General features: G+C 44.9%; 1 protein-coding gene across 2 annotated transcripts; it reads right to left on the bottom strand.

The window, feature by feature from the left end:
- Positions 1–296: 296 nt before the first annotated feature.
- Positions 297–25755, bottom strand: synpo2la (synaptopodin 2-like a). Of its 2 annotated transcripts, XM_072709774.1 has the most exons (5): positions 25416–25755; positions 23803–23878; positions 12775–12926; positions 11583–12310; positions 297–4642 (listed from the first exon to the last, which is right to left on the bottom strand). In XM_072709774.1, exons 3-5 carry the CDS (start codon positions 12822–12824, stop codon positions 2406–2408), a joined length of 3015 nt encoding a protein of 1004 aa, XP_072565875.1. In that variant the 5' UTR covers positions 12825–12926; positions 23803–23878; positions 25416–25755; the 3' UTR covers positions 297–2405. The 2 variants fall into 2 exon arrangements, with proteins under 2 accessions (XP_072565875.1, XP_023659417.2); XM_023803649.2 differs by lacking the exon at positions 23803–23878.
- Positions 25756–26351: the final 596 nt, after the last annotated feature.

Here is a 26351-nt window from a genome sequence, read left to right as displayed (position 1 = left end):
ATTGGTTTCCCAGGCATCACCTCTTATACTTACTGAGAGCCTGTCAGGTATTGTGGTATCCTCTCCCTGTGAAAGTGAAACCTGAAAAGCAGACTTTTGGCCTAAAGTCCATTTGCTGGAGCACAGAAGGAGCAGGTTTGCGGAGGGGAGAGCAGGAGATCTATCGGCTCCCTGAGGTGATACCACTGGCGAGCTGTGCTGGAACTGAAAACACCATCTTTGTAGAATCGAGCCAGGATAAAGAGCACAAATAGATGGGATGGCAAAGTTGACTTAGAGGACACAAACACCCAGGAGGTTTTTCATAACTGTTATTTATTTTTGAAAAACTTTGTTTGGCAAGTATAACCAATGCTGAGCCTGTATCCCTTAGCTGAAGATTAAGTACACACTGACATATTCCATATTAGACTTCTGCTATTTCCTGTTATCTAAATTTTAAAAAGCAAAAACGGGACATAACACAGTCAATATGTGACACGCAAGCTTATGCGTTTAGCCAATTTCACCAAATCCAGGCAGCGAGACACCAGTACCAGGAGTTTCTGTGCTTGTCCACCTACCCACTAGATCATCCTTCCACAGCTAGGCCCCATTCCCATCTCTGCTCAGTCACTTTCTCTCTATCTGTACAGTCTATGGGATCTCTCTCATGTCATCATCATTTAACAGTTCAAGTAGAATGGCACCAAAAGCACATCCCCCTGCTCTCTGTAGAAAATTGGTACACCCCATAACCACAAAGGCTAGAAAAAGTGGGCTATTGACAATTTTCCTTGTTTCCCTACCAATGAAGGCTTTCACTCCTCACGGCAGCAGCAACATCCTCAGCATCTCTTCTAGGATCACATACTCCTGCACTGGTGACTTTGTTACATCCAGGACGGGTCAACCCAATAGGCAACGCAGGCAGCCGTCCAGGGCATTATCTTCTTAGCAACTTAGCAAAACCCCAGTTTCCTCTCCTCCTCAACACCTCTCTCCAACGTGAGGAGAATGTACAGCGCACTGACCAGGAAGGCAGGGGATGCCAGCAGTGAAGCATATCTAGGTCACCACATGGACATCAACTAACACTGATTGCATCATCTTCAAATCAACGTAAAGAAAATAAGAATACACTAAACATTCTACTTTATTATAGTCAACACAACCTGAGCAGTGATTAAAAAAAAGCTAAATGGCTATTCTATCACATCCACAGTCAGTATGCCTTCATACTCAATGTTTCTGGTGCACACTGGGTCTATGAGCCACTGCATCCGGCAAACCATTCAACCACAGACCACAAGGCTGCCAGGTCAAGCGTAAGAGGAAAGCCATTGCAAATGGGTGAAGCTAACATCAACACAAAGCAGCTCTCACCCTCACATAACCACATACACTGAACAGGCCGGCCAGTGCAGCAGCCTCATTTTTGAGCTTCAGAGACCCACTGGCTCAATGGCAAATACATGAGAGCAGCCGGGATTGTAAGGAGCTGCCATATACCCAGGAGCTGGGGGGTCACCCTCCACACAACATACTCTCATCCCTCAAAGGCCTGTACATTTTACCTGGGTAAGAGGCACTTACAGGCCCAGCTTCACTCCCCTGCTGTGGTTCGAAAAGTCATCATCATACTCACTTTTAATGGAAGTAAGGTTTTGGTTCATTATTACTTGCAGTAAAATCACATTTCAAGTTTTGTGAGCATGGTAATTCAGTGCACATTCATCAGGATCTTTTTGGCCTGCATTTGCAATTTTCTGATGTTTGATCTGTTTGATCTGCCCTGGTGATGCATCATGACTATGTCAATGATATACACTGTACACCATATATAGGCAATGACAGCAGATCCAACACTATACAACAATATTTTTTGGTTTCATGCATCATTTAGAGGGAGAACAGAAAAATACTGTGAAATGAAGAGTAAAACAGGGGTTTCTGTTGTATTTTAGGACATTCCTGTTAGGGCTAAAATAACATACAAGAAGGTATTTTATTTGAATAATAATACACAAGAAGGTATTCTATTTTAATATTGCACTTTGCACACCATATTAGGTATATCAGTAAGTATAGTGTCTCTACCCTGTCACTGTTAGCGTCAAATGTTATACAGCACAATTTGAAAATTGGTGTCTGTAGAGCAGAGAGGAGTCCTGCCGAGAACTAGTTTTGAATTTTTTTTTTTATCCAAAAATATTGCAAACAAATATGTCTGGAAAAGATTTTTGCAAACTAATATGTTCCCCTACAATTCTTAGATTAGGATTTTATTATTTGTTGTTATATATATATATATATCATGAATGGATAAGTAAAAAAAATTTCGCACCCACTGACAGACCCTGATTCCACAAGCATGTGACAGAAGCTGCCATAGGGTGACATTGTAGGGGTTAGGAGGGCAGGCCCTAGGGGTGTGCCCCCCCCGGCCTCCACATGCTCATCTGAGCCCCTTTTCTTGAAGCTACGAAGCGTGGTTTGGGGGCCTGGACAGTGGGCGAGCGCAGGGGGCTGAGCTCAGGGGCACTCAGGAAGAGCTTTGACACCTGGAGGCCTGTGTTGGCAGGGCCCGGGAAAGGAACAGGGCCGGGGACACGTACCCGGCTCGGGACGGGCACACTGGATATTTTTGGTAATTCAGGGAGGGCTGCTGTAGGAAGTGGTGGAGGGGCCTCTGCTGCGGTGTTGGGCGAGGTAACATCAGGGCAGAGTAGGGGCTCCCCCAGTGTGGTAGCGGCTCGGGGGATGATGACGGTGGGCATCAGGGAGGTGGACGCCGACATGGGTGTGGGTGTGGAAAAGCGGCGGATCTCGCGCACACCCACCGACCTGATGGGGATCTGTCGTGGGGCGCTGAGGGTGCTGCCTGTCATGTGATCGCTGCGGTGGTGCTGTTGCTGCTGCTGGTCAGCTGGGCTGCCAGAGAAGTTAAACATGGCGGGGTTCAGCTGGTAGGGCTGCCTCCTCATGAAATCCAGAGCACGGATCCCCTCTTTCTGCTGGCTGCCCCTGTAGTGACCCCCTTGCGAGGTCATGGATGCCTTGCTGCGTTGTGCCCCCAGTGGATAGGATGGGGAGAGCAGCGGGTTGTAGCCAATGGGGGGAGGTGCACGGATGTTGGGCGAGTACTTCCAGTGTGCTGGGAGGGAGGGTGTGGGGGAGGGTGAACGGGTCAGGTCCGGCTGCTGGCAGCCACTGCTTTCCACCACGTAGCGGTCCATGCGGCTCTGCCGGCGTGCGAACAGCTCAGCACCTTTGCCCTCCATGCCATATGGCATATGGACGATCGCGGGCATCACGCGTGGCTTTGGTGCCACCGGAGGGGGCACCTTGTATTTCTGGGCCTGCGTTAAGTCTCTTGCCTCCCCATCTGGGTTGAACACATCCTCATAGGGGCCGGACTCAAAGTTGAACTCCTGGCCCGCCTTAGGCCTCTCATCAAGGTTCTGCACCAGAGAGAGTAATTCTGGGTTGGGGGAGGCCGTCTTCTTATCCTCAGGGCCGCTGAACAGGGGTTTCTTACTGGCCCGGCGGTGCGCTTCCAAGAGGATCCCGGTGCGGCCGTTGGGGGCGGCAGGCTGCTGTTCACAGGACATGGGGTGGGAGGGCCTCACTGGAGCAGGAAGTGAGGTGTCCTTGCTCGTGAAAGAATTAGAGGATTTTGGCTGGGAAGACGCTGTCGCAGGAGGTTGGGATGTGGCCAGAGTAAGTGGCGGGGAGAAGGGCTCATCCCCTGTAGAGGAAGCAGGCGGAAAGATGAATGGGGGGGCAGTGGCAGGTACAGCAGCATGAGGGGAAGACACAGCACTGGCAGCGGAGAAAGGGGCTGGTATGCCCTCAGACGGCGTAGTGGGCTTAGTCTGCTTGGTGACGTGGGGCCGGAACACCACAGGTGCGGTGGAGGCACGGTGGGTGATGAAGCCTGGAGTGAATGGCCGTGCAGTTCTATTCACCACAGAGCTGGATGGCAAGGCTGCGAGCCAGGGTGATGGCAGCTCCTGCAGCATCGAGGGTGGGGTGGTTTCTGGTACCACAGGGGGTTGGGATGCCATAGAGAGTGGAGACACCACAGAGGCTGTGCTCATGGTGACTGGCCCTACAGTGGTGACATTGTGGCTGTGGGCTAGAGGAACGGTGGGGGCTGGCATGGGCGGAGCCTCTGCCTCTGGAGGGGGGGGCTCCTGAGGAGGCAGAGTTTGCTTCACCTGCTGCATGGCCATCTTCTTCACATGCTCCTCTGCCCTCTTCCTCTGCTGCTCAAAGAGGCGGGCGCCCTTTCCTGAGGTGGCTGTCAGCCCTGGGCTCTCCGTGCCCTCCTGCCTGCCTCCACCCCTCTTTTCCAGGGCCTCCAGGTAGTCGTTGTCCCAGGTAGGATCTGGCGCCATGGTGAAGCCATCCTCGTCAAACTCTGACTCGCTGCCGGGCAGGACACCATCATCTTCATGCGAGTCCCGCAGTATGTCCTCATCCACGCTGCCGAAGCTGGTCAGCGTGTACTTCTTGGAACGCTGCCTGCGCTTCTTAAACATTAGCACACCCCTGGAGTGCGGGTTGGGTGCATCCGTCAGCAGTGAGGCAATAGTCCGGCATTTGGTGCGCGCCTCCTTTACTTGATGGTCCTGTACTGTGTCACCTCTGTGCAGCTCTGTGGGTAACAGGTGTAAAGGTCAGAGGCCTTAGTTAAAATACAGACAAAGATCATTGCTTACTATCAGCCACTCCTTATTTTACGAATTCCTGACAAAGAGCCTAAGAAGCTGGAATTTCTTTCGAAAAATAAACGCAGGGCTTCTCTAAGCCTCAGTGAGGTTGGCCAGCACTGAACAGACCTGATCAGGTAGAAGACTTCGTGGGTCTGAAAGTGGACAGGCCTTTCATTACATTCACCCTCCACCCAATTCAGAGCTCTCCTCCTGACAGTACAATACCTGATGTAATTCCTACACAACTGGGATTAGGGTTGGGTAATATGGTGATAGTATCGGTAATTGATAATATTGGGCAGTGATTAACTGCCAATTATTGTCTTCATTGGCAAAATATGCTTTTAAGCTACACACAAGACAAAAAAGATCTATGATGTCACTTCCAATTCAGTCTTCTAGCCTACATTTCTGACCAAAAAAAACACATTGTTATTGTGTTTCAACTGTTCTTGGTGTGCAAGGGTATCAGTGTATGTACACGTTGTTCATAATAGTAGTTCATGGATAGGGCTTACTGCAAGTTTTGTGAACCAGTGATTTAGACTGTTAAATCATAATTATATCTGGCCCACCAATTAAATGTTTTCCACAGAGACTAAAAAAAAAAAGATGACCAGTTACTCCTCCCCCCAGTCAGCAAGTTTTAGCACCAGCCATTTAGCAGATTATCTATGTATCGTTTTTTATGCTTCTTCCACATTTTTCTTTTGAAAGAAATTTAAGACCCCCGCAGGGTACCACACGGGGGGGGGTCTATATTATCAATTATCTATAAGTGCACCGATTGTATCGGCCGACAATTGGTATTGGCTGATACAGCAACAATCAGGCATCAGCCAATGGATAAAAATGAGCCAATATTTCCCACCAATAAGTCCCTTTAAAATGGCAACCTACAGTAGTATGCAAAAGTTTGGGCACCCCTCGATAAATAACATATTTTGGTCATTTTTTCATGGAAAAGATGTAAACACAGTCTCTGTAGGAAATGGAAAAAATGCACAATATTTATACCAAACATTGATGCATAGTTACTTTTTATGTCATAAATTGAATAAAGATAAAAAATAAAAACATAATTGTGGCACTATGTAAAAGTTTGGGCACCCTAAGTGTCACGCTGTGCAAGCGGCGAGCAGGCAATTGAGGCGAGAGCAGCCAGGCTGACAGAAGAACGGGGTTTATTACAGTCAAACAGACAGGACTGGTACTCACACAAGCTATTGACGATGACAGATCTGGGGGAAACTAACCGAGACGTGGACTAAATACACAAGACAAACTGAGTTTAACGAGCAACAGGTGAGAACAATCAGGCATAAACATGAGGTAACGAGGTGGGCGTGGCACACACAAGGATCGTACGGAGCTGGGCATGACACTAAGAGTTCCAAAGTCTCAGATTCTTTTTACCAGGTTTCAGACCTTAATCAGCTCATTAGATCTGATGCATGGTAACAGCTGTCATTAGTAAATGTCAGCTCGTGCCAATTTCATAGCTTTACAAATACACTGACTCTTCATGTACTACTGTATATTGCTTTGCACACCTGCGTATTAAACAGAAAAATGCTGCTGTATGAAATTATTTTGAGATGACAACATTTAGTAATGCATTTTGCAAACATTGCTCTGCTAAAATTTCACAAGGAGGATATACTAGTAAACAGTTTCAACACAACAAATTTGATTGCTCACCTTAAGGTGAAACTGTGAAAAGTATGAGGGTGAGAGTGAGAGTTTATGAAAAACAAATCTGTTCCAATAAAGAATAAATAAAACAAGTGTGTATTTTCCTTGTAATTATTAACAATATTTTCAGTCTAGATGAATCTGTAATTAAGTAATAATATACGGGTTGGAGTGCAGTTGTGAATTGGTTGTAGGCACGAGGACGCAGACTCTGATAACCGCACTCATAGAACGTACTCACAGAACACACTCATAGAACGTACTCACAGAACACACTCATAGAACGTACTCACAGAACACACTCATAGAACGCATCTTTTCCAAACAGCTTTTTTTGTATGTTATATAATTAAGAATGAACTGTTTAAAAAGAGACTATGTTCAGAATTTGGTCTCTTTTTGGTTTTGTTTGGAGAAAGAAGATACTTTCCTGTGCAGAATTACTAAGCAAATTATTATTACTATTAAAATGAGCCAGAAAGGACCTTTCAGAGAGCAGAAAAAAAACAAAATAGTAAAGTGCCAGTCAGATGGTTGCAAAACAATTAAAACTTTTGAAACTTGAACAGAATCAAGTCAACAGCCAAAGAGGACTGAAAAAGCATATAGAGAGAAGACACAAATTAACTGCCAGAAATCTGTGGCAAATTAAAGATACTTCCAGAAACCCTTTAGCATCAATTGCACATTATATTTTAGAACAGCAATCTGAACGGAATCTTTGGAAGTACTAGGTATGGTGTGCTACGTAACATTGCTAAGGTCGCAAAGGCTGAAACATGACCTCCACTCAATAACGTTCACAAGATACATAATTAACACTGGGCATGGATACATCTCAAGAATGATGTTACAAAGGTTTTGTGGACGGATGAGATGTAAGTGACTCTTTATGGAGCAGATGGATGGACTAGTGGATGGATACCCTCTACAAGCACCAACAAGGGGATGGAGGAGATATGATGCTATTATCAGTGATGAACTTGTAGGACCTTTCTGACTTGCAGATGGTTTAAAAATTAACCGCAAGATCTACTGCCGATTTCTAGAAGATACCTGCTTCAAACACTGACACAAGAAATAGTCAACAGCTTTCAAAAAATTATGATATTCATAAAGGACAATGCTCCTTCCCATAAATCAAAGTATTCCATAGACTGGCTAAGAAAGGCTTGAAAGGTGATTGAATTATGACCAGGCCCCCTTCATCGCCTGACTCAACCCCCATTCTTACTAAAGTGTAAGATCTACCGACATGGCAAGCAGTACACTTCTCAGAGCAGCATCTAGGAGGCGGTCCTAGATACTTCACCCAATACAGGATGGGATCAAATCAAAAACTTGATTGGTCCAATGGACAACAGGCTCATGATGGTCATTGAGAAGAAAGGTAGCTATGCAGGACATTAAACTTCGTGAAGAAGGGCTGTATAGAACAACTGATTGTTTGTTATTCTTTATATATACTGAATAACAAAAACTGTTTCTTATTATTTCAGTTGATGGTGAAGACAGAAATACTAATAGTAAAGCATTTTTCTTTTATTTTTATTTGTGAAAGTCATTTTCTCTCTAAGTAAATTTAGTTGGAGCAAAAGAAAACTTTTGAATTCACTTTTATAAGTCTGCCCAACTTTTGCTTAAAATTATCTCCAAGAATAGTACCTGCCTAAATAATTCTGCACACAGTATCTATATGATGTATACAGTTATAAAATATAGTGCTCTGGGACTGTTGTTGTTTTCCAGAGTTGTTGTTTTCTTACCAAAACATAAACACTTATTAATATTTTTAGAATGTAATTCATTTTATTTATTTGGCTGAAGTGTCCCTTTAACCTAAGATGGCAAAGCAGCAGGTGAAGCAACCTGCTTCCGAAACAATCAGTATCGGTGTAATTTTTCAAAATAATTCGGGACGGACAGAAATTCCCTTATTGGTGCATCATTACATTTTTCCTGATATTTTTAAATAAAAAAAATTTTTAGACCCCCCCCCCAAATAAAAATATCACATACGCTACATGGACAAAAGTATTGGGACCCCTGGCCATTACACCTACAGGAACGTTTATGACATTACATTCTAAATCCATAGGCATCAATATGGAGTTGGTCCCCTCTTTGTAACTATGACAGCTGCCACTCTTCTGGGAAGGCTTTCCACAGGATTTCGGAGTAGGTCTGTGAGAATTTTGCCCATTTATCCAGTAGAACTTTGCTGAGGTCAGGCACTGATGTTGGACATGAAGGCCTGGCTCACAATCTCCGTTCTTGTTCATCCCAAAGGTGTATGACGGGGTTAAGGTGAAGGCTTTGTGTGAGTCAGTCAACCATGTCTTTATGGACCTTGTTTTGTGCACTGGGGCACAGTCATGCTGGAGCAGAAAAGAGCCTTCCTCAAACTGTTCACATAAAGGTGGAAGCATATAATTCTCCAAAATGACCCCGGAACTAAGGGGTCTAGCCCAACACCTGAAAAACAACCCCATACCATTATCTCTCCTCCACCCAACTTTATAGTGGGCACAATGCAGTCAGGCAGGTAACATTCTCCTGGCATCCGGCAAATACAGAAAAGTGTGATTTGTCGAGCCACAAAACGCATTTCCACTATTCCAGAGAACAATGGCGGCATGCTTTACAGTTTACACCACTCCATCCGACATTTGCATTGCGCTTTGTGAAGCTTGCATGCAGCTGCTCAGCCATGGAAGGCCATTCCTGCTTTTCACAAGGCAAGAAAACTGCTTCCCCAGTTTTCTGCTGGGGTTGATGCCAGAAGAAGTTTGGAACTCTGCAGTTATTTAGTGAACATAGCATTGGCATCTTATGAGAGTACCACATTTGAATTTACTTAACTCTTCAGAATGACCAATTCTTTCAAAAATGTTTGTACACCTGACTGCATGGTTAGGTGCTTCATGTTTTTTGCACCTGCGGCAATAGGTGTTTATGAAACACCGGAATTCAATGATTATGGACGTGTGTCCCAGTACTTTTGTCCATATAGTGTATTATTTTTCTAGATATTGCCCAGTCCAAATTGGGATACTCAACTACAGTCTTCTTACATAAAATGACACTATGAAAGACTGTGAATGCCTTAAAGGAGGCTATTCAAAATAATCACAGAGACTTAATAAGATATTTATATCATCGCTGTAGATAGAGTGAATGATCATGGTGCACAGAGTTCTGTCATCGACAAACACCAATCTGACCTTTAAACTGAGATCCTGCTGAGGTCAGACACTAGAAATATCTTCTGCGCATTTTTATGGCACACGTAACTGTCCACATATTTAATGACAGTAGGCAGCATCTGGCAGAGTGAGTTAGTGATATTTCTTTTTAAAAGGTACTTTCTGAGGAAGGAGACGGAAATGTTTGAATAACTTTAACCTTTCAGCAGAATTAAAGATATCAAATGAGACAACACCAAGGTAACAGGTACACAGGGCAGACAGAAATACACCCCCCCCCCCCCCAAATGAGTAACTAGTACTGAGTGTCAGCTCTGTGTATTTCTTTCATTTTAGTGAGTAATCGTGATTATTGTATTATACTGTTATTATTTCTTTAGTTCCAGTTCAATTTCTATGTTTTTTAAGTTTCCTTTTAGTTTTCATTGGACAGGGAATTTTTACTGACGTTTTTAGACCCCTTATATTCATTTTTAGTATTAACATTATTTTCATGTGCTATACATGTTCATACAATGATTTTACCTTTCATACACCACTGTCTTCCACCATAACCCCAGAATAATTTTTTTTTTGCTTTAATAGTATTCTTAATTTGTTCATGTTTAACTTTACCTTCCTGGAAAAGCCCCCGTTTATTATCTACTTGACATTATTGATATGACTTGCTTAATGCATCGGTTTATATGGTTTTTATCTCACAGAGCAGCGGAAGCACCAGACGGTGCTGTTGATCAAAAATAAACATCCAGTCAGATAAATGTGTTGCTGACAACGTAAGTGTCCCCAAGTTCCTTCTCAGGGGTGAGTTTTATAAATAGTGTCACTGTTTGTATAGCATCCTACAAACAGCAGCCTTTGCACTTCCTCTGGCCTCAGCTCACACATACGAGCCGGCAGGTTTGGCTGGTCAGTCGCTGCTGATAACAGCACAACCCAGACCTCTTTTCTCAGACGAACCACACAGCAAAAGGGAGTCTGATGCAGGGGCAGAAATGGGGCATGGGAGTCTTCATTTTCGTAATTGAACAACTCGTGAATAAACATTCCCTTTTGTGTCCTTTGATTCTATTTAGCTTGAAAACCCATAAATAAGACACTCGACACCTGTAAACATACACGTCTCCTGCATCTCTGCCGCGTGATTGCTCCATGGCAGCATGCAGGCCTGCCCTCAGTCATGTGATGTGGACATGTGTGCATTAACACATGAGTCTTAGCACAGGAGCTGGTGAGCCATAGCACTATCTGACACCAGAGAGCAGATGCAGACTCTCTCCGTGGACTCACTCCAGGTGCTGACAGCCCAGATCTCTCTCAGAAAACATTACTACCACTCCCTGGTGCTACTGCTGGTGGAGAAGCGAAGGGGCTGGGGTTCACTCATGCACCTCTGCAAGGGCTTAAACCACAAGGAATTTGTTACTGCTGCCACCCTTTTCTAGTATTGTCAGTGTAAAGGACTGAGCTTTCTGAATCTTTTTGTCTTTGCGTTTTGCCTGAAGGGATGTGGAACTGCACCACACTATGTAAATGAGGAAATATTCAGGACATCCTCTGAAAGTCAAACAATGTCCAATTTATCGGTACAGACGCTCCTCTACTTACAAGTTACAAACGTTCAACTTACGAACTTTCAGACATACAAACGAAGAGGACTGTAAGTCCAAATTGTGTTAATTGGGCTCCCGCCAATTCCGCCTAGTACGACTTCTGGCCGCTACTCCCACTGCGCAACAGCGTAGCGTGCGTACTCCCAGTATCCTAGTTCTTTGTCCTTGCATATACCCTTAAATGATGTTGAATAACGACTTACGGACATTTCAAGTTACGAACGGCCGTTCGGAACGTATCTCATTTGTAAGTAGTGGAGCTTCTGTATATTTCAAAGGAACTTCAACAAACCTCCCTACGGACCTGCACTATGGAGGCCAGGTGAGTGACAAGTGCAGGTGGCAGTGACAGAAGGGCAGGTACTCACTGGCTTGTTTTGCCTTGTCCATGTAGGTGATGGTGAGCTCCTCATCCACAGGGTTGTCCACTGGCCCCACCATTGGCACCAACTGCTTTCTGGAGGCCAGCTGGAGAGCTTCTCTGGCCCGCTCGGGGGAGACCAGTGGTGGGAGGCTGGAGGGCTCCTGGAAGCCACTGTCCACCTCTGCCCTTCCGTTTTGTGGGTTTTGATCATCTGTGTTCATCAAAGAGTTCTTGGAGGTCTCCATCTGGAAGGACCATTCGCCTGGCTCGGGCTGATAAACCACCTCCTTTTGTGCTACACCTGGAAGTTTCCCCGACGGCAAAGTCCATTTGTGCTCCCTGCCATTGGTCATACAGCTCCCTGGAGCAGGAACATAGGTGCGGGCATCAGGGGCGCTGTCATAGCCGCTCATCTCAGAGGTCTCTTCTGGCGACTCCCTGCCTGCAGCCCTGGCTGGCATGGTGCTGGGGCTCCGGCGCTTCTGTCTTCGCTGTTTCTCATGCGTCACATCTACGTCGCTGTCTGTCTCACAGTAGTAGGCCTCGCTGCCCTGTATGGAGGTCGGGCAGTCCTGCCTCGTCCAGCTCTCGCTGCCCAACTTGGGGCATGACCTTGACACTAGCTGGGGGGGTTTTGGAGACTTGGGCCTTAGGGAGGCCCGATACTCCTTGTCAATCCTTGGGGATGGAGCCCGGGTCAACAGCACCACTGACTGGAATCCCACTGGTACTCTGTGGAGAAAGCTAACTTGTGAGACAAAGTGCAACTTCACAGTAAAAATTCCCCATATTCAATTTTTGTTGTGCATTAATTGTTAAGCAACACACAAGATATTATTAATTATTAATTATTATTAATACTAAATTAATATCATTAAGATACCATTCAGACACAAGATACCATTAATGCTACAAGGCATTATATTACGATAAATATGAAGCACCATTATAATAAAAAAAAATAGAAGCATCTTTTATTTTTTATTAATTTTGTTTCAGTCAACTAGCACTGAAAAGCTTCAAAAATTTGGTTAGAAAATGGGTTAAACTCAGAATATTAATATGAAATAATATTAATATGAATATTAATATTTAATAAATAATATGCAATTTGGGATGACTTTTTGAAAAGCCTACTTCTGGCCCAGTCAGATGTCTGCCCATGTCTCCTGTACACTCAGCCGACCAGTTCTGACCTTTTGACCCGCAAGAATAGCGTCCCAGGGGAGCTGTCGATGAGGTTCATGGCTTGGGCATGGGACAGTCCATTACACGGGCTCTCATTGATGGACACCAACTCATCAGCCTCGCGGAGACCTGCCCGGCATGCCTTGCTGCGCTTGCGCACCTGTTCCAGCAGATGGAGACACGAAGAAAGCAAGCAAATGGAAGCGTTACCAGAGGGCAGGATGGCCACAGGAACAGACCTCTGAACACAGAGAAGGCAGAAGCACAGCAGTTATCTAGCTCTGATTTAAAGAACCCCAAGGTTTTAGCTTGAACTACATGAACAGGAAGGCTATTCCATACTCTACACGCTGTGTAAAGAAGTGTTTTCTCAAATTCAGTTTAAAATGTTCTCCTGCTAATTTCCACCTATGGCCACAAGTTCTACTATTTAAACTAATATTGAAGTAGCCATTTGGCTGAACAGCATCCAGGTCTGTTAGAATCTTATATACCTGGATCATGTCTCCCCTTGATCTCCTTTGCACGAGGCTGAACAGATTCAGCTCAGCTAACCTCTCCTCATAAGACATTCCTCTAAGACTAGTGGCCTGTACTACGAAGCAGGGTTACTGGCTTATCGGGGTAACTTGTCGGACTGAAGGTAGTCTGGGCAAAATGTAAGTGAACAAATATGAAGTCTATTTAAACTGTGGTACCTTAAATCCGACAAGTTACCCCGATAAGCCAGTAACCCCGCTTCGTAGTAAAGGCCCCAGGAATCATTCTTGTAGCCCTACGTTAAACCTTTTCCAAGGCAAGAATATCCTTCTTAAGGTATGGTGACCAAACCTGCACAGAATATTGTTGGTGGGGTCTTACCAAGGAATTGTATAATCGTAGCATAACCTCCCTTGACTTAAACTCCACACACCTAGAGATGTAACCCAATATCCTATTGGCCTTTTTAATTGCTTCCCAACACTGGCGAGAGTGGGACATGGAAGCATCAACATACACACCGAGGTCTTTCTCTTAATCAACTATCTTTATTTCAGTGGAACCCATAAAATATCTGTACTTTATATTTCTGCTCCCTGCATGGATTACCTTACATTTATCTATGTAAAATTTCATCTGCCAGGTACCAGCCCAGTCACTAATTAAATCCTGATCCTGTTGTAGCCTCTGTGCTGTTAGTTTAGTATCTGCTACACCACCCACCTTGGTGTCGTATGCAAATTTAACCAGTTTAGGCCAGGCCAGTCGAGAGACATAGTCCCTACAACATGTCCTGGGTCTTCCCCGGGGCCTCCTCCCAGTGGGACATGCCCGGAACACCTCATCAGGGAGGCATCCAGGAGGTATCCTAATCAGATGCCCGAGCCACCTCATCTAACTGCTCTCAATGCGGAGGAGCAGCGGCTCTACTCTGAGTCCCTCCCGAATGACCGAGCTCCTTATCCTATCTCTAAGGGAGAGCCCAGCCACCCTGCGGAGGAAACTCATTTCGGCTGCTTGCACTCGCGATCTCGTTCTCTCGGTCACTATCCACAGCTCAAGACCATAGGTGAGGGTAGGAACGTAGATTGACTGGTAAATCGAGAGCTTCGCCTTTTGGCTCAGCTCCTTCTTCACCATGACAGACCGATACAGCGCCCGCATCACTGTGGACACCGCACCGATCCGCCTGTCGATCTCCCGCTCCATCGTCCCCCCACTCATGAACAAGACCCCGAGATACTTAAACTCCTCCACTTGGGGAAGGACCCCATCCCCGACCCGGAGAGAGCATTCTACCCTTTTCCGGCTAAGGACCATGGTCTCGGATTTGGAGGTGCTGATTCTCATCCCAGCTGCTTCACACTCGGCTGCGAACTGTCCCAGCGAGAGCAGAAGGTCACGGTCCGATGAGGCCAACAGGACCACATCATCTGCAAAAAGCAGAGACCTAATCCTGAGGTCACCAAACCGGACACCCTCAACGCCCTGGCTGTGCCTAGAAATTCTGTCCATAAAAACTATGAACAGAATCGGTGACAAAAGGCAGCCCTGACGGAGTCCAACCCTCACCGGAAACAATTCCGACTTATTGCCGCCCATGTGGACCAGACTCTGGCACCGGTCATACAGGGACCGAACAGCCCTTAAAAGGAAGCCCGGCACCCCATACTCCCAGAGCACCCCCCACAGGACTCCCCGAGGGACACGGTCGAATGCCTTCTCCAAGTCCACAAAACACATGTAGACTGGTTGGGCAAACTCCCATGAACCCTCCAGAACCCTGCGGAGAGTATAGAGCTGGTCCACAGTTCCACGGCCTATAGTTTCCCCTATAGTTGGAGCACACCCTCTGGTCCCCCTTCTTAAAGAGGGGGACCACCACCCCAGTCTGCCAGTCCAGAGGCACTGCCCCCGATGTCCACGCGATGCTGCAGATGCGTGTCAACCAGGACAGCCCCACAGCATCCAGAGCCTTAAGGAACTCCGGGCGGATCTCATCCACCCCCGGGGCTCGGCCACCGAGGAGCTTTTTAACCACCTCAGTGACCTCCGCCCCCGAGATAGGGGAGTCCACACCCAAGTCCCCATACTCTGCTTCCACATTGGAAGGCGTGTTGGTGGGATTGAGGAGGTCTTCGAAGTACTCCTTCCACCGACCCAAAACGTCCCGGGTTGAGGTCAGCAGCACCCCATCCCCACCATAAACAGTGTTGATGTTGCACCGCTTTCCCGCCCGGAGCCGCCTGATGGTGGACCAGAATCGCCTCGAAGCCATCCGTAAGTCGTTTTCCATGGCCTCACCAAACTCCTCCCAAACCCGAGTTTTTGCCTCAGCGACCGCCGAAACTGCATCCCGCTTGGCCTACCGGTACCTGTCAGCTGCCTCTGGAGTCCCACAGGCTAAAAAGGCCCGATAGGACTCCTTCTTCAGCTTGACGGCATCCCTCACCACTGGTGTCCACCAGCAGGTTCGCGGATTGCTGCCGCGACAGGCACCGACCACCTTTTGGCCACAGCTCTGGTCAGTCGCCTCCACAATGGAGCCGCGGAACATGGCCCATTCGGACTCAATGTCCCCCGCCTCCCCCGGGACATGGGAGTAGTTCTGCCGGAGGTAGGAGTTGAAACTCCTCCTGACAGGGGATTCCGCCAGACGTTCCCAGCAGACCCGCACTATACGATTGGGCCTGCCAGGCCTGGCCGGCTTCCTCCCCCACCAGCGGAGCCAACCCACCACCAGGTAGTGATCAGTTGACAGCTCCGCCCCTCTCTTCACCCGAGTGTCCAAGACATGCGGCCGCAAGTCGGATGACACGACTACAAAGTCGATCATCGAACTGCGGCCTAGGGTGTCCTGGTGCCAAGTGCACATATGAACACCCTTATGCCTGAACATGGTGTTCATTATGGACAATCCGTGATGAGCACAGAAGTCCAACAACAGAACACCACTCAGGTTCAGATCGGGGGGGCCGTTCCTCCCAATCACGCCACTCCAGGTCTCACTGTCATTGCCCACGTGAGCATTGAAGTCCCCCAGCAGAACAAGAGAGTCCCCAGAAGGAGTGCTCTCCAATACCCCTTCCAGGGACTTTGGCCACTGCCCAGCTCACAACGCACCCGACCCCTATGGCCCCTCCTATGGGTGGTGAGCCCATTGGAGGGGGGACCCACGTGCCTTGTTTGGGCTGTGCCTGACCAGGCCCCATGGGTATAGGCCTGGCCACCAGGCGCTCACCATCGAGCCCCACCCCCAGGCCTGGCTCCAGGGGGGGGCCCAGATGACCCACATCCGGGCAAGGGAAAATGTGTTTCCATATTGTTTTTCAATATCATTAATGTAAATTAGGAACAATAGTGGTCCTAAAATTGAACCCTGTGGTACTCCACTATGAACACAGGCCCACTGTGACATTGTGCCTCTAATTACTACCCGCTGCTTCCTGTCTGTTAACCAATTTTCGATCCAAGCTGCTACAGTTCCTAAAACCTCTGCAGCTTTGAGCTTCAGCAAGAACCGTTTGCTCTTGATTGTTGAAGTGAGTGGTATCACATGGTGAGATCCAAAGAGCTCTCTGAGGCCTTCAGAAAGAAGACTGTAGATGCATTTCCGTCTGGGAAGGAATATAAAAAGATCTCAATAGAGTTTGGAAACAGCCATTCCGCTGTTTGGAAAATAATTTACAACATGTCAGGCCGTCCAGGCAAGTTCAGCCCAAGAGCAGACTGCAAGATGCTGAAAGAAGTCTCCAAAAATCCTAAAATGTCATTATGGAACATACAGGAAGCTCTTGCCACAGTTGATGTCAAGGTACATGCATCTATCATCAGAAAGAGACAGCACAAGTTTGATACAAATGGTAGTTATGCAAGAAGGAAACCCTTGCTGTCAGAAAAAAAAATCAGGGCAAGACTGAAGTCAGGGTGCTTGAGGACAATGTGAGATCATCTGTCCAGAAGTTGAAACTGAAGTCGGGGTGGACTATGCAACATGACAATGACCCAAAACATAGCAGTAAATCTACCAAGAAATGGCTTAGAAGAAAGAAATGGAGAGTTCTGGAATAGCCAAGTCAAAGCCTGGATCTGAATCGTATTGCAATGCTGGGGGATGATTTGAAACCACCTTTCAAACATCACACAGCTAAATTAATTCTGTATTGGAGAGTGGGAAAACTTTCTGCCAGTCGATGTCAGAGACTGATAGATGGTTATAGGTAACGTCTCATTGACGTTATTTCAGCCAATGGGGGACATACTAGCTATTATGGCATAGGGTGTCCCAACTTTTTTCTCAGTAGGAACTGGCATCTTAGTTAATTTCTTTTGTTAAATAAGTTTGTGGTTTAAATAAGACAGGCTCCACCAAAAAGCTAATCATTTTCACCTGATGTTGTGCACCATAATCCAATTCTAGGAATTTTAAATAGTAATTCAAAAATTGGCATCATTGTTCATTTCTTCTGTTAAATTTGTTTCTTGTATTTGCATAGGTGATGCAATTACATCACCTTTACAGATATGATTTGAAAGAAGATTTGATATTGATATGTTGATATTTCTTAATAAAGAACTAAATATTTAATGGGGTGTCCTAATTGTTTTCACCTGATTGTATGTGCTAATGGCCACTTTTCAAGCATTAGTACTGTCTGCATATTGGCCATTCTGTCTGAGTTAACTGGAAAGCTCTTCGACAGATATCCACACATTTAATTATTTCTTGCGGGTATATATACTCAGCAAAAAAAGAAACGTCCCTTTTTCAGGACTGTGTATTTCAACAATAATGTTGTAAAAATCCAAATAACTTTACAGATCTTCATTGTAAAGGGTCTAAACAATGTTTTCCATGCATGTTCAATTAACCATAATCAATTAATTAACATGCACATCCGAATATCACACCTACGTGACAGGTACAGGATGGCCACAACAACTGCCCGAGTCACACCAGGAACACACAAGCCCTCAGTCCAGCCTCTCTCAGCCTATTGCGGACAGTCTGAGCACTGATGGAGGGATTGTGTGTTCCTGGTGTGACTCGGGCAGTTGTTGTGGCCATCCTGTACCTGTCACGCAGGTGTGATATTCGGATGTACCGATCCTGTGCAGGTGTTGTTACACGTGGTCTTCCACAGCGAGGATGATCAGCTGTCCTTCCTGTAGTGCTGTCTTAGGCGTCTCACAGTGCGGACATGGCAATTTATTGCTCTAGCCACATCAGCAGTCCTCATGCCTCCCTGCAACATGCCTAATGCACGTTCACGCAGATGAGCAGGGACCCTGGGCATCTTTCTTTGGGTGTTTTTCACAGTCGGTAGACAAGTCTCTTTAGTGTCCTGCGTTTTTAGAACTGTGACCTTAAATGCCTACTTTCTGTAAGCTGTTAAGGTCTTAACGACCATTCCACAGGTGCATGTTAATTAATTGATTATGGTTAATTGAACATGCATGGAAAACATTGTTTAAACCCTTTACAATGAAGATCTGTAAAGTTATTTGGATTTTTACAACATTATTGTTGAAATACACAGTCCTGAAAAAGGGACATTTCTTTTTTTGCTGAGTATATAAATAGAGTAGGAAGATGACATTTATACCAGAAAATGAGGATTGTGTGAGAAGATGAGTCTGTTAGCATGTTAGCAATTGCACCACCTATTGAAAATGCAATTTGAATGTATTAAAGGTAGTGTATGTGATTTTAATCTAATCTAATACACTTTTTGTCAAATTCAGCAAATCTCCTGAGAGTTTGATAGCTGTCAATTCTGTGTGTGCACGCTGAAATAAAACCCGGTGTTTCTATGCAGCCCCAGGTCTGTAAATGGGAAAAAAACAAAATGACTTGGATGGCACCACACAGTATTGTTCCAGGCAATCAGCAACAGAGGGCGTTCATGCTCATGCACAGAACAGAGGAAGGGGAGATAGAGGAGGGTAAACAGAAAGGAGGAGGAGGAGTAGGTTCAGAGCGATGTGAAGCATGGGATTGGGTTGTATGGCTCAGTCTGAATTACTTTGTGCTTCCTCCCCATTTACAGAGCCAGGGCTGACACGGAACTGACAGGTAGTGAACTTTGAGGTGAAAATTGCTGAATTTGACAAAAAGTGTAATGGATTAAACTCACAAATCTTACTTTTAAGTTCGTCCATCTCTCTATCCATTTTCTATACCTGCTTGTCCTATGCAAAGTCACTGGGGTCCAGAACCTACCCTGGATGCTACAAACACAAGCTAATGAATAGCCCAGGATGGGCTGCCAACCCATTGCAGGGCACATATTAAGATAAAATTAAATTACTTTTTAAAATTATATTTGAAAATGTTACTTGTGTTAGTCATATCAGTGTCTGATAATTTATTGTAAATGTAACCTTTTATGTGTAGCTCAGTTTGGCATAGTCTGTATTGAATGACTGGTTGGGCTCTCTCAACCCCCTGGGAGGAAAGCCTAGAGTCACTTGTGTCAGTTGGTGACGTTGATGAGCTCTGGGGATGACATTCATCTCCACAGAAGAGTGGGGATGGAGTAACCTTAAAGGTCTAAAAACAACCCACCCCCCAAAAAAAATGATGGCTGCATCTGGGCCACCAGAACAAAAGTGGATTTCTTGCACTTTTGACTGGTGCAGGTCCAGTTACTTCAAAGTGTGTCCTGTTTGTGGCAAAAACCAAGGCAAGGAGCGCCTGTCCGTCAAGCCTGAAATCAGAGAGAGCCCCACGGCTCTCAGGCTCGCTGGTGACAAACATAGCCTTTCTGTTAATGAGCTTGGCTCCCCAGAGATGCCAGGCAGATGGTTTCACAATTTGGACGGATTCCGCTGGGTCCACAGAACAGCTGGAGGAACCAACTTCCTTTTATGTGTAGGATACATGATCATGAATGGGCTGGAACCTAAAAGTCAAAAAGTCTGAGAGTGACAAAGAATCCCCCTGAGGATCTACTAACCTTGGAATGTAATAAACGGTCATGGCCTGACAAGTATGAAAACTGAGATGAATTTTCAAATGTCAGGGTGGTCTCATCATCAGGCTGATTCGAATATTACTAACCAGTATTTCAAGAAGTTTCTGTCCTAAATTTCCTGATGAACATCATAAACCCAGGGACTTTTGTACCACCAGCATCCAGGTTTGCATCTTATGTATAAATTTAATATTCTACACCCTAATTCTGTTACAAATCACTAATCACAATAGAACTTTGTTTCAGTTACTTCCAACTGCATTATTTCCAGAAAATACTAATCAACAGTATGCCTATAATATGTAATAAATCAAATATCAGAGGTTGCACATAAGAAAGGAGAAAAAAAGACTAGGAGATGAACCCACAAGAAAAGACTGAGTGAATGTCACATGTATCCAAGGTGGGACAAATACCTCAGAAAACCCACTGAGGAATGTCGTTTACTTGGCACAAGTTCAGGGATAGCTCATGGGCATGAAAGTGGCTGATATGTCAGTCTCGAGTCACGACAGCCCCACATGCAAGGATACTGGACTGGCCCATATGCCCACATTCTGAGTGGGACACCATATGATAGAGCTCTGACCATTCATCAATTACTCTATTTGTTGAAGTCCTGTAGCTAAACAAGTACAGCATTTTGCTAATAATGCAAAGATCATGGGTTCAAATCCCAGGGAGTACACACAACTTTCCCTCAACTGTAAGTCACTTTAGATAAGTATTAGATAAATGAGCTCCATAATATGGTATGATCATGGAAAGCTAAACTGTTCATGTGAAATTCCTAAATCAATTTCAATACTCATCACCAGCACTTAAATGCTCTGGTCCTATAATGTTTTTGGCTGTAGCGGATGCACTGAATGCAGAACCTGCCTGCCTAATCCAGGTCTCAAAGATAACATCAAGACCTTGTTTGGTTCAGCTCTCTGAACATTCCCCCCATGAAAACAATGTACCTCACAAGGTCAAGGCATAGTTGATGTGATAACAATGCAGAAAGTGAAGTAAAAGACCTTTCACACACACACCCCTGCTTCACCATCACAAACATCTGTAGGACCATGCCACTCTTCAAGGTGACCCAAAAACTTTCCATAACCCTTTCAAATTCATTTTAAAATGAACAACACAGCTGACATTTTTGAAACATATTGCAACAGTTATGAAGCCACTGGTAAAGTATCATTGCAATAAAATATTTAAACTAGGGCTGTCAAAATTAACAGGTTTACGTGGATTAATCCATCATCATGATTAATCTGATTAAAATCTTTAACACAATTAACCCATCTGCAGCGCAGAATGATTCAAAATCCCTGAATCATCTCGAGTTCAGAATCCAAGATGGCTGCGCCCTTTATCAACAGAAGGGAAAGTTGTAGTTTTATACTGTTTAAGCACTACTTCTCATTTGTGGCTCATTAAATCGGTCACACACGCTATACCGTCCAACTTATCTGTGGATGTGTTGCTACGGAGTTTTATATGTAAAGCACCGCACGTAATGTGTTATCAACTGATATTGCTAACAATGGCAATTAACCGGGCTAGAATTGGACTTCATAATTAGTTGGATTATTTGTTGGATTTATGGTAGTTTGTGGTAATTGTAAGCGAACGAAGATAAAGACCATTTAAACTGAGGTACCTTGGTAACTGAGGTCCATGGTATTGCACTTCTGTGGCAGATGGAATGCATCCGACTCATGTTCAAGATGTTCAATAAACATGTTAAGTGCATATATATTCACTTTTTTCTTGAATCTGTTTGCTCATGCAAAATTAAATGTGATTAATATAGATTAAAAAATGAATGATATTTAATCGTGATTAATCGAAATTAATCCACAGCAACCCTGTGATTAATCTGATTAAAAATTTTAATCGTTTGACAGCACTAATTTAAACCTAAACTGGCCCAGAGTTATTTGACAGCATGCTAAATTGGCAGATGTATTAAGGAACAGATGATTCATGTGTAACTGTCAGGGTCTGTACCTGTCTGTTCTTGCCCTTCATGTCTCTTCCTCCTTTGGCCAGCAGGTGTTGCTGGCCATCCTGTTCCCTCCTCTGCTAGACCCTTGTGTGTTTTCTCTGGTCCCTGGATTGCCTCATGGATCAGTGGGTTGAGTGTGTGGCACAGAAGCTATAACCCTCCTGTCATAGGTTTGAGACTGGCTGCAAACCAACCTCATCTGTTTCATTTGATTTTGCTTTTCTGTTCCCCAATGTTTTGTTAAATTTTCTTTTCTTAGTTTTTCTCTCCTAGGTTTGCCCTGTTCATGGTCTGTTTGATTTTGGTTTTGCTTATATATGTTCCTAGTCTCCCCTAGTGTTGTTAAGCCTTAGTGGTTGTTAGGTTCCCTGGTTCATGTTCTTGTTAAATGTAAGTTATTTCACCTGTGTGATGCTGTTCTATGGTTTTGTTGTTCACACATGCCCTTAGTTAGTCTTAATCAGTTTATGAAAGTGCCAGCCTTTGTTCATTACCCAAGTTAGTCTCTGAACTGCAAGTGGAACATCCACCTTGTTCCTGCCTGCACCATGCCCCGTCGTCATATCAGTAACGAGGTTCAACAATGACTACATGTCTGGAAAGACAAGAACAGTGCTTCACATGAGCAACTGATAAGACCTGGAGGGGCTTTTAAGTGTTAGAGGAGGAATCAGAGGCACTTTAGGGACCCCAGATATCAACAGGCTGAGCTGTGACCTTCAAGATGCATCAGTCCTGTCCAGCCACCCAGAGTCACTGTTTCATTAGCAGGAAAAAATGTGTTTCTCACAGCTGATGCTAAAGAAATTCTGTCTGGGTGTTCATCACACACAAAAACAAACTGGCAACCATGTGACCCACATACAGAGGGGTTATGAGAGGAAACTGCTGAAATAATCGGTTAATGAGGAAAGCTAAGAAAGTACCAGAGATGAAGACCTGAGCCATTCTGCTGGGAAGTTCTCTTTCTTTGTTTTTTGAAAACACCAGGGTCAGGACTTTTGAACAAACTTTAAAGTGACATGAATTCCGTGACATGTTTAAGTATCACCAGACCACATCATACTCAGGTCATGCTCATACACTGTATAGACAAAAGTATTGGGACATACCTCCTAATCAGTGAATCCAGGTGTTTCATTCAGACCCATTGCCACAGGTGTATAAAATCAAGCACCTAACCATGCAGTCAGGTTTACAAACATTTGTGAAAGAATGGGTCATTCTGAAGAGCTCAGTGAATTCAAGCATGGTACTGCCATGGGATGCCATCTTTGGAATAAGTCAATTCATAAAATGTCTTCCATGCTAGATATTCCACGGTCAACTGTCAGTAGTATTATTGCAAAGTGGAAGCGTTTAGGAACAACAGAAACTCAGCAATGAAGTAGCATACCACATACAGTAGCAGAGTGGGGTCGCTGAGTGCTGAAACGCATATTGCATGAAAGTCGTCAATGCTCTGTTCAACTACATAACTGAAAAGTTCCAAACTTAACCCCAGCAAAAAAACTGTGCACTGGGAGCTTCATGGAATTGTCTTCCATGGCTGAGCAGCTGCATGCAAGCCTCACCAAGCGCAATGCCAAGCGTCGGATGGAGTGGTGTAAAGCATGCCGCCATTATTCTCTGGAACAGTGGAAATGTGTTCTGTGGAGTGACAAATCAAATGGTCAATTGTCAGTGGTATTATTGCAAAGTGGAATCATTTAGGAACAACAGAAACTCAGCAACAAAGTAGAAGACGTACAGTAACTGAGTGGGGTCGCTGAGTGCTGAGGTGAATAGTGCATGACTGTGTCCCAGTGCACAAATGAAGGTCCATAAAAACATGGTTGGGTGAGTTTGGTGTGGAAGAACTATACTGGCCCACACAGAGCCCTGATTTATTCTCCATCGAACACCTTTGGGATGATTTAGAATGGAGACTGTGAGCCAGGCCTTCACAACCAACATCAGTGCCTGGCCTCACAAATGCTCTTCTGAATGAATGGGCAAAACTTCCCACAGACACACTGCAAAATCTTGTGGAAAGCCTTCCCAGAAGAGTGGCAGCTGTTTTAGCTGCAATTGGGGCCCAACTCCATATTTATGCCTATGGATATATAATGGGATGTGATAAAAGTTCCTGTAGCTATAATGACCAGGTATCCCAATATCTTTGTTCATATAGTGTATATGTCAACCTAGCTGCAGTGAAAACAGTGAGATAGGTGACAGTAAACCTGTAAAATTTGAAAACAGTGAGTCATCAAAAAAATTGGGGTCCCCTTAAACTTGCTGTGATTACAAGGGTAATAATTGTCAACTTGGGGTGGCAACATTAAAACTTGCAATTACTTCTCCTGTGATTTCTGCACTGTGATTTGTTTGGTTCAGACACATGACAACCCATGAGATTTACCTCTCGCAGCCATGATCTAGCAAAATTCACCAAAAATGTGACACTCACTAGTAAACTGAGACTTCACACTTATGCATCTCCCTTATTTAATTTATTTTAGTAATGTAACAACCTTACATTACATGCCAAAACACATTAATACAATGAATGGTAATTCCAGCCCTGGCCCATTCATTTTCAATGATACATATATGCAGATGATATTCAACGACCTAGAGAGCAAAAGCTTCACATGGGTGCTTCAGACTGGAACTGGATTCCAGGTCAAAGAGAGAAGGCGACCCCTTTAAATCCAAACTTAGACCTGGACTCAGCACTTCATCCCAGCAGTGTCATATTAGAAACATACTTGTGAAGTCAGTAGGACATAAAAACAACACTTAGAAGCTCTGAACCTTGACTGTGTATGTGTAAAGAGATCCTTATACACAGATGATATCCATGAGTATTCACACATGGGGTTGAAATCTTAAGTGAGTCTGATTTCCTTACAATAAAAAGTAAAAAACAATGAAATAATGATATATACACCTTTCACATATAAATGGCAGAATGACTGCATTTAGAGTGGCGTGGCGACTAACTTCTTCAGACTATCTTAAACTCTTTCAGAAGTCCTCAAATGGTCTCAGATTGCATTTTAACACCATCTGGCATTAAATGTCCATTTATCTTACATGTTTCTATGCCCCTTTCATGCCAAAAAGCAAGTCAAACACCTTGTCAGCATACAGCCCACTTGACATGCTCCCTACATGCCTGCTTGTCCCCCTGGTCTCTTACCTTTGCCACCTGTAGTGGTTTCTTCTGTTCAGCACCACCTTGGAGCCTGAAGCCCCATGGTGCCCCCCCTGACAGGGTGATCATGACTTCCTCCACCACCATCGTCCAGCTGTATCACCGTCCCTCTCTGGTTGCTTGCTTGTGGGGACCCTCAGCAGCGCTGAGCCATGTCTGAGGCCAGCTCTCTGTTTTCCAGAGAATTCTGTAGCTCCTTTGCCACAGAGCCGCAACACTCACGAGCTTCCCTCGCGCTCTGGTAACCTGGGCGGACACATATGCTTGAGCACTCCCGCACCCACATTCACGCACAGATCGAGCGAGGGGGGGTTAAAATAGAGATAGCAGCCCTGGCCAGAAAGGCTGCTTACGCAGGGGAATGTCTTCTGGCTGGGGGGGCATGGACCACCCTTGTCAGCCACACATGTCCTGTCAATCTGACACCCCCCCCCCCTACCCCCAGATTAGTGAATGCAGATAGCCTATCCAAAAATAGGTTCTTACTTCTGTAGCTTTGTCTGAGCACCTCCAGGCCTGCTCCTGAAGTGGGGAGGGGGTATTATTTTGGGAACATGATTCCAGTGAAAATGTGATGCAAAATAAAAGTTTGAAGATTTAGGGAAGATGAATAGGGGGACCGTCTACTGGGTAAGAGGAAGAGCGTGGGAGAACATGGCTGGCAGTACATTTATAAACAAGGTCATATTTAATTTGGATAGGAAACTGAGCATCAAACCTGTCACCTATAACAACTTGTATTTCATATCATTTGTAATTTTTAAATACAAATAGTTTACGACTGTGGTTTTTAAAAATAAGACCCGTTTCACGGTAAGATTAATCATGTTGCCCTGGCCACAGAGCAGTAATTTTGGCCCACTGTTTCCCAGCCCTCTGTCCCAGAGCCCAGGCAAGTCAGTGCGCTTGGATACCATTCCA

The sequence above is a fragment of the Paramormyrops kingsleyae genome, chromosome 3 (assembly GCF_048594095.1).
Source record: "Paramormyrops kingsleyae isolate MSU_618 chromosome 3, PKINGS_0.4, whole genome shotgun sequence".
In the NCBI taxonomy this organism is placed as follows: Eukaryota; Metazoa; Chordata; class Actinopteri; order Osteoglossiformes; family Mormyridae; genus Paramormyrops; species Paramormyrops kingsleyae.
This window is presented reverse-complemented; position numbering and strand designations above follow the sequence as displayed.